We start from the raw sequence: 9055 nt of genomic DNA, 5'->3' as shown, positions 1-9055 counted from the left end.
CGCCACATAAACATAAAACCCTGTCTGCATTTGTGATCAGAGAAACTACAAACTACAAGCGCTACTCTACACTGCCCAAAAAAACTCACTTTAAATATATAAAATATAAAAAATATTTAAATATAAAAAAACGTACTTGCAGTCTGTGAGTCAGAACAGCCGGCATTGTAGTCTACTCTCCCAGGATCAGGACACAGTCCTCCATAAAATGTGCTGCACACATCTGAATATTTGGGTTGAAGTGTTCTGGAACAGTGTTGTAAATACAACTTAAAAGTGTACAATGAAAAGACACAGCGAAATGTATTTTAACAGTAATAAACTGTAAATCAAGTTTACAGCAAGCAAACTGTAGAAAAACAGTGATATATTGGCAAAGCTGCTGCCAGTAGTTTACTGTACAATTACTGTGAAACCACATCGCACTTAATAGAAAAGAATATATGAAGTCAATGAAAGTTGGGGACGCTTGACTGATTGCACAGACACTATTGAAGAGAGCTGAACTGGATGATGACATCCCTGAATCATCAATCAACTGACTTTAGCTGAAAAATGACTCTGTTATTGTCTTCTTACATTATTGACAAACTATTGTCCTGTTTGACACTGTAAAGCTGCTTTGATACAACCAGTATTGTATATAAATGGTCACTTGACCTGACTTTACTTAAAGGAGAGTAAATTTATTACAGTAACATACTGTAAAGTGGCTAAAGAACTGTAAAATTCCAGTAAACTACAGGCAAATGTGCTGCCAGTATTTTACTGTTAATTTACAGGACACTTTTTACTAAACTGTAATTCTATATACAGAAAGAAATACAGTACTTTATAGGTGAAGCTGCTGCCAGTTAATTACTGCCAATTTACAGTCAACAATTTCACAGAGTATTATTATATTTTCAGACAATACAGTCTTGCTTAATTTATTGACAAAATATTTAGATATGGTTACATATAAATCAGAGATAGAAGGGGTAGTGCAGTAGTGAAAGGAACATAGCTTGATGCTGAACATAAAAAAATAAAAAATAAAAAGATATTATCTTTGACCCGAGGTTTGTTTGTGATCATAGCTCAGTGTCAATTACTCAACAATGGGGCCATCAAGTTAGTCATCTAGTCTTGCATTTACTTTTTTATTTTTTATTTTTATTTTTTTGCGAAGGCTCAGGGTCTATGGGGTAGATAAAAGAGCAATGAACAATGTCTGAAATGTCTGAAACATGTCTGAACAATATCTGAAACCTTGTATTACGAGCACTGTGTTTATTTGCTTCTTTATGATGAATCGCTTGTTGTTTTGCTCAACTGACCATATGCACGGTTACTTCCTGGTTTTAGATAAGCCAGCTCAGTCATTTCCGGGTCAACAGTCAAAAAGTGTAAACATGATGCGAATGAATCTGGTAAATTGTGCCGCGATTCATTGCTATGATTGACAGTGATAACGGAACGAAACATCTGACAAGCCGATGTCAAAAATAGAGCTGTGCATTAAGTGATTCAGACTAAATTCAGAGTAACAAAACTACAACAGTAACATAATAGGTATTGTTATTAAATTAGATCTAAAAATATTTCAAAATATGTAATACATTATTTAATTGTTATACCATAATAATTAACTTAATTTGTAGTGAAATATTGAAGTATTTATATAGCCTTACACTTATAGGCTGTTGGTGTCTGGGCTTATTTATTTATTTTCTAATGATATGAGACTTTGTGACTTCCTGCACTTGCTATACCTCATACTTCACTACAGTAAAATTACAAACTTTGTTATAATTTTATAATAAATACAAAAGCAAGACGCGAAGAAAACTAGGCTAATGAGTGATCTTCTGCTGCCATCTACTGGTTATAATGCTAATTTCATGCCATTTTCATCTTAAAAGTCTTTGTTTTCCGCCAGGAGACACATTTTGGCACATTTTTTCAATTTCATGAATGAAAAGTGAATCTTTAAAGTGATTTTTACTGCACAGCTGTAGAGTTGAGAAATAATAAAAGCTCTAAAATATAAGTGTTTTAAAAATGTATTAATGGCTACGAAGGTAAGTTATTGATCATCAAGAATACGATTATGATGTTGTTTAAGAGATAGCATCGCTAGCTAGCTAACGTTCACCTAAACAGTTATGATAGTGTTTAGTTGTCAGCATTTAAATGTACAGTTACATATCTAGGTACAAATTCTCTCTAATTCCATTATCATTTGCATTATTGAATAATAAGAGAGACAGCAAGAACAGAAATAAAGAGAAACACAAGAGCTAGAACTGACTTCAGTCACAGCCTTAGATGAAATCAACTGAAATAAAAGACTTTAAATAAAATTAAAAAGACATTAAATCTCTGAAGATCTCAGCTGAGGAGGATTAACAAACACCACAGACAGCAGCAGCAGCTTCACGTATTGCTAACCAGATTGACTTTATTGAAAACAATACATTCATTTATTGATAATAATAGTTTCATGTGAAGTTAGCATGATGGTGATTAGTGTTTGCTTTAGTTGAGCTCTCAGCCCTTGACAGTACAAATCTTTGTTAATATTTAATAGATAAATTCAACTCTATAGTGTTAGTTTACATTTAGGCCTAATTATTACATTTTTGTACTTCAATACTACAGTTAGACCTTACTTTATTTATCTATGCTTGTGATTAGTATTACTTATTCTTATTTTATTACTGACTGTTCACCACTACTATCTATCCTAAGCATTTGCTTTGTAACATAGCTTTTATATTTGTTTTTCTTCTTCTAATTGTCAGCAGTCAAGAATGCAAAACTCCACAGCCATGCAGGGTTTAGATTCAACCCTAATTAAATGTACCTGATCCATTTAATCAAGGCATTCAGCTTTATTTGGAAACTACAGGTATGGGTGTTGGAACTAAACACTGCAGGGCTGTGGCCCTCCAGTTTTCCACCCATGGTCTAATGGTTGTATCTTGCACTCAGGTCATCAGGGCCAAATGAATGTGGCAGGAGCTCCTTCAGTGTCATCTGTCGGTAAGATCCATCAGATTTTGTCGGATAAACGTTCCACTCCAAGCCAAACTGCAAAACAGATGACATGACCATCCTGTTAACGGACAGTGTTAATGAAATGTGAAAACTTATTTGTGCATTACTCACATTCTAATGCAATTTTGTGTCTTTTTTTTAAGCCACACCTAAAGCCAGACATGCAGGTTTGTCTTTGTAATAATAAACAACACCAATAATTATCAGTTTGCATACTTTTATTTTAAGAAGAACTAACCTCTCTCATGAACTGTCTGCAGACTCCACATGGAAAAATAAACTGATCTTTAAGGTCACTGCAGAAAACACAATTGATACCAGGAAAATTACTCAAAAATATGTTATACTTCAGCCAATATATATATGTGTGTGTATCAAAATACCTGGCAATCGCGATGGCTTTAAAGGAGGTATATCCTTCAGACACAGCTTTTGAGATAGCAGTCCTCTCAGCACACAATCCAGCAGGGTAGCTTGCATTCTCTACATTACAACCTGTTAACAGAACATCACATGGTATATATGTCACGTATTGCCTGTCTGGTTTCCTTTTGTATGGCGGGCCAAACAGTAAATAATTATATGTAAATCTTGAATATATATATACAGTGTTGGGGAAAGTTACTTTTAAAAGTAATGCATTACAATATTGCATTACTCCATAAAAAAATAACTAATTGCGTTACTTAGTTACTTTTTTATGGAAAGTAATGCGTTATGTTGCTTTTGCGTTACTTTTTAAATCTGGACAGGGCTTGCTTGTTTGTTTTGAAAATAAAAAAGTTCTATTTTTGGCAAATATAAAAGCCTTTTCACAGCAAAAGTGAAATGAATAAGCCTCAGGCTGAAGGGAAAGTACATTTACATCCGTACAGTAGAATACAGAAGAAGACATTTCAATTACTTATTTGAAAAAGTAACTCAGATCTTCTCTTGTAAATTAAAAAGTAATGCGTTACTTTACTAGTTACTTGAAAAAAGTAATCTGATTACGTAACTCACGATACTTGTAATATATTACCCCCAACACTGTATATATATATATATATATAGATGGTAAAACGGGGCTAAAGGCACTCCGGGGTAAAAGGCGCCTTTGACATTATTTTCATCTAAACCACTAGACGGCACAAAAACATGGCGTAGCACTTTCCAACACATCCGCTTTTCAAGATGCACGTGCAGGGGCGTAGCAGCCGGGTGGGACGGGGGTGACACGTCCCCCGCACTGTTAGAAAAAGGTGATTCTGTCCCCGGCACTATTTCCACCCGCGTTCTCTGATTTCTTACTTAGACTTGAGTGAATTAACATTCAGCCAATCACAAGGCGAGTCATCTCTTGGGCGCGTCTGCCATGAGCTTCAAATCTCTACACACACTTTTAAAATGGCTGCTACGCCCCTGTGCACCTGTATATTTGTCTGATCCTTGACGCAATCGCGTGCAGTTGATTCTGTGCTTACTTGATCTAATATTTTATGTTGTTGTTGTTTTTTTTTAAATGTTGTAGATTTAAGTAGCAAATGAGAATCGCTAAAATTAATGCATATATTTTGAGACAAAGGTCTTCTTTATGATTTTCTTCTTTATGAGTTTTTAAATAAGGAAAGAATATGTAAAAGTATGGTATTTGGGGTAAAAAGCACCTCTGTTGCCGGGGCTAAAGGCACACAGTAATTAACATGATAATTAATAGATGGCTGACTTCTCCATTTGTTGGCATTCAGAAGGTAAATATCATATATTATGTTGGGTGTCCATATTAGAGATAATCACCATGTTTAGAATGAAACCTTCATATTTAAAAACATGATATTAATCATATCATATAATAAAATATTATTTGTTGTTACTACTGTAAATATATATTCAATTATTATTGGATCTCCTTCAATACTTTCAGAATCTTTAATCATTAAAATGATTTTGTTTATGTATTTTAAAATATATCTTATTATATTAACATATTTTAATGACAGCATATTTATTGAAAAAAATATATATTTTTCAAAATAAGCAGAACATAGTACACACTTTGCTAAAGTGATTGTTTTGGACAAGTATTAACAGACATTATTTAAAAAAATATATATTTTTGTTATAAAAAAAAGTATTTGTATCAATACCGTGTGTGGGGTAAAAGGCCCCTCTTGCCACCTCATACATTTATAATATTTTAAAACAAAATAAACAACTTGAATTATTTATTTTCACACACAATATGTTGCTCCATTAATGTTCAATACAACGTATATATTTATTCTGCAATTATGCATTTTAGGTGCAGTGAATGAACATTTTTTTCTTAAGGTGGGCCTTTAGCCCTGTTGTACCCTATATATAGTTACATTTGCATGAGTTTAGCACATTATAACTTATAATAATAATAATTATTATTATAACTTATGGGAAAATCCTGAATATATAAATATATAGTCTGACTTATAACTATATATTCAGTATTTACATTTATATATTCCGAGTTATAACTAATATAAATATATATATATAGTACAGTGTTGTAATGGGAAGATATAGTTGCAGCATAAATAAATATAAACACTACTGACTATTGTTGAAGAGTTTAGAGTCAGTATAATTTTTCCTGAAAGAAAGTAATGCTTTTATTCAGCAAGCATGCATTGAACTGATCAAAAGTGGCACTTATAAGACATTTATAATGATCAAAACAATTTCTATTTCAATTAAATGAAAAACATGTCTTTTCAACATTGATGATAATCAGAAATGTTTCTCGAGCAGCAAATCAGCATATTAGAATGATTTCTGAAGATCATGCGACGCTGAAGATTCAGCTTTGATCACAGCAATAAATTATGTTCAAAAATATATGAAAATAATCTAATAGTGTGTAAATTATTTTATTTTTACTGTTTTTTCCAGCATTTTTAGCAAATAATTTGAGTGAGCATAAGAGACTTTCAAAACATTAAAACATTTGAATGGTATAAAAACAATCTATAACAACACTGAACTTTTAGAAATGTTTAAGACTGTCCTCACCAGTGAACACGGCTCCATCACTTGCTAAGACAGCTGCTCCAACCCTGAAGTTGCTGTACGGACAGTAAGCCTGATTTCTGGCTTCCTGAGATTTCTGAACAAGTGAACAAATGACATCCTCATCAGAGTGAGCACCGACAGGCCCAGGGCTCGACATTTTGCAGCAAACGTCACTTAAATTGTCACTCTGCTGCAGAAGGCTTCTTCTTTGTCTTCTCTTGTTTGGAGTCAAGCAAGGAGCAAAATTCTGATGATAAGCCATTCAGCGCTGTCCTATATAGGCAGGTGGCCCTGCCCATTTTGACAGGCTGGAATGCCATTTGTCCATGCAGGTGTACAGACATGATTTAATCAGGCTTCAGCTTATGGAGACATTGTTTTATTATTATTATTATTCTTTCAGAGCAAAAACATGCATTTTAATCACTAAACACTTTCAATCTAGATTAAGCAGACAATTTGGCACTAAATAACTACATAACTTAAATAAACTTGTAAAACTTTGGTGTTCAGAGAAACAGTCGGGTCAGTAGGTTTGTAATTCTCTACTACAGCTTTCCATATTTTCTTCAGCTCTTCCTGAATTTTCAGATTTGAGAGGGTTAGTCGGATTTGTAGGGTTAATTAAACAGTCCAACCTTTGAGATGTTTTTCTCAGTCAGTCGATCTTCTCTCACACACTTTGGCAGTTTTCTTCTGACGATCTTGTCCAGGATGTTTCTGGCTGGGAAGATCAATCCACCAGCCAAGAACGGTGAACGAAAATGTTCTGGGAAGTGATTTTGTGCCTCTCTGTGATTGTACCACGAGGCGTCGCTCCACAAACAGTGTTACCATGGTGCAAATTAATGAAATAAAATCATCCCAAAGTAAATATATTTTCATGTCAGTGTAGTTGGAGTTCTCATACAACACCCAGGTCCCACTCTCTACACAGATGGAAAAATACCAAATGTCCAAGACCAACGTTGGCCACTCCTAGTATGGAGTGTGATTTGGGACACAGTCTTTGAACGATTTTCACAAATAGTTTGCGTAACTCACTGGGTTTTACAGTGAATACTAAAAAAAGTTATAATACAAGCAGTAATATGAGGAACATCCATAAACAGAGGAAGTATAAGAGTAATGCCCAACGCCCACTAAACAAATCCTTATGCTGTTCTCTCTCACGCCCCATTCACACGGGGCGTCAGCATTAACGCTTGACGGAGGGCGTTTCTGATGCTTGCATTGCTGCTTGAAAAGTTGAAAAGTTTTCAACTTTTGCCGCGAGCAACGGACCCAACGCAACGGACACACAATTCATTTCACCAACGCTTGACGTCACTCCATTCAAAGTAAACAAGAGACGTTGACGCCGACGCCCCGTGTGAATGGGGCGTTAACCTCTGCCCTTGACCTGATATGGGTTATGTTCTGGAACATTAGATGAATGAAAACAATTGGAAACACACAAATATATGCTGAGCCTGCATATGCACATGTACATACAGTATGAACACACATCCATTAAGAGAGGGTAAACCCAGCAGGCCATACCTCAGGCATCATTGTGCCACATCTTGAAGCACTCACGGGCTTCTTTCACCTTTTCTTCTGGGCCTTTATAGTACACTCTAAACAGCCTTTCATAAAATGTCTTTGGCAGGAACATCTGTGATTACAAGAATTGTCCAAAATTATGCATATTAACGAATCACGAATCTACTACATACTATGCAATACAATTATTTGTTTGTAATGCTAATCGGTAACTGAATATATATTTTTAATATTTCAAAGTGAAATGGGTACCTGATCAGTCCTCAGGAAGACTTTGTTGGAATCATGCTTGCTGTAGAAATAGACATTGTTCATGGGGTTTTTATCCTTCATGCTGTGATCTATGTGAACCTCCTGGATGAGAGGACATTTCCAATTAAATTATTTCAGAGATACGTTAAACCGAAGAGATCAACAGATGCCAAAAAAATAATTTTAAACATACATCAACCACAAAATCCGTAACCTCCAGGTTTATCGACTGCACTGCCGTTGTCCACTGATCCTTTATCTTTATGAAGGTTCGAGAAAATCAACAGTCAGATATAACACATGCACAAAATAAACAGCATGGATAATGTTTTCAGCTTGTAGACAACCACCTTAATATCAGTAGTATCTGGTATTATGATTTGTATTTCAGTATAAGCTACAAACTGAAAACAATGTTGCAATAAAGGAAATATAAGCTGCTAAGATTATTTTAGCTGTGCACTGTCAAATACCTCTGAAAAGTTTTTCGTCCCCAGTTTAGCCTCTCCCAGAAACTTTGGCAGGTCCCTTTTGAGAATTTTATTCACCTTTTCTCTGGCATCCTCAAGTTTTTTTTCTGCAGCTTTCTCTGCAGCGGTTTTACTCATCTTATTGTGATCAAAACCAGGGTACACAATTTTCTCAAGAATATGATCTGTTAAAAAAGGGCATAACATAACTATTTCTCTTTCGCAGGGTAGTTTTCATTTTCTTTCAGTCCCATACACAAGCTTTCCACTGACCTGTGAGTTTTGTGTATTCTTCCATGTTGTCTTTTGCTTTAGAGATCTGGAAATAGCTATCAGCTTCCACAAGGGCTTCTTTAATCCTAATATGCAAAGAAAAACAAGTATGTATATATTTATTCATATGCACTGTGTATATTATATATTAAATAACAAAGCATGATGAATGTAGTGTACTTAATTAGCCAATACCTAGTCATCGTATGTCTCAACAAGAGACAAAAATATACAGGCAACAGACAATAACGAAATTAATATATAGTTTGTGGGATAATATAGGCCTACAGTCTGCCAGCAAAATAAGGCAGCGGCTATTTACAGTTGGGGGAGGAGAGAGAGAGAGAGAGAGAGAGAGAGAGCGAGAGAGCGAGAGAGCGCGAGTGAGTGAGTGAGTGAGTGAGTGAGTGATTGAGGGAGGGAGGGAGGGAGGGAGAGAGAGAGAGAGA

General features: G+C 35.0%; 2 protein-coding genes across 2 annotated transcripts in view; both read right to left on the bottom strand.

Annotated features, from left to right (window-relative positions):
- Positions 1–2887: 2887 nt before the first annotated feature.
- On the bottom strand, positions 2888–6223 carry LOC107574529 (cytidine deaminase-like). The gene is made up of 4 exons (XM_016260986.1): positions 6067–6223; positions 3426–3537; positions 3281–3338; positions 2888–3075 (listed from the first exon to the last, which is right to left on the bottom strand). The coding sequence occupies exons 1-4, from the start codon at positions 6221–6223 to the stop codon at positions 2953–2955; spliced, it is 450 nt and encodes a 149-aa protein (XP_016116472.1). The 3' UTR covers positions 2888–2952.
- Positions 6224–7609: 1386 nt separating this feature from the next.
- LOC107574528 (deoxynucleoside triphosphate triphosphohydrolase SAMHD1-like) overlaps positions 7610–9055 on the bottom strand; it is a 10905-nt gene continuing 9459 nt past the window's right edge. Inside the window, exons 11-16 of the mRNA XM_016260985.1 lie at positions 8607–8692; positions 8337–8518; positions 8214–8267; positions 8057–8122; positions 7864–7965; positions 7610–7723 (exon numbers count right to left, since the gene is read on the bottom strand). Coding sequence (XP_016116471.1) covers positions 7610–7723; positions 7864–7965; positions 8057–8122; positions 8214–8267; positions 8337–8518; positions 8607–8692 — 604 coding nt within the window. The remainder of the gene's footprint in view (positions 7724–7863; positions 7966–8056; positions 8123–8213; positions 8268–8336; positions 8519–8606; positions 8693–9055) is intronic.

Source organism: Sinocyclocheilus grahami, unplaced genomic scaffold (assembly GCF_001515645.1).
Source record: "Sinocyclocheilus grahami isolate Dianchi unplaced genomic scaffold, SAMN03320097.WGS_v1.1 scaffold2261.1, whole genome shotgun sequence".
NCBI classification, from domain to species: Eukaryota; Metazoa; Chordata; class Actinopteri; order Cypriniformes; family Cyprinidae; genus Sinocyclocheilus; species Sinocyclocheilus grahami.
Note: the sequence above shows the minus strand (reverse complement) of the source record. Positions and strands in the feature narration are given on the sequence as shown.

Bases quoted from the DNA above. Each gene is read 5' to 3' on its own strand.
- LOC107574529 (XM_016260986.1), bottom strand. From the start codon at position 6,223: ATGTCGAGCCCTGGGCCTGTCGGTGCTCACTCTGATGAGGATGTCATT. The intron at 3,538-6,066 runs GTGAGGACAGTC...TTCTGTTAACAG, and splicing joins TGATGGAGCCGTGTTCACTG to GTTGTAATGTAGAGAATGCA. The intron at 3,076-3,280 runs GTTAGTTCTTCT...TCTGTTTTGCAG, and splicing joins GCAGACAGTTCATGAGAGAG to TTTGGCTTGGAGTGGAACGT.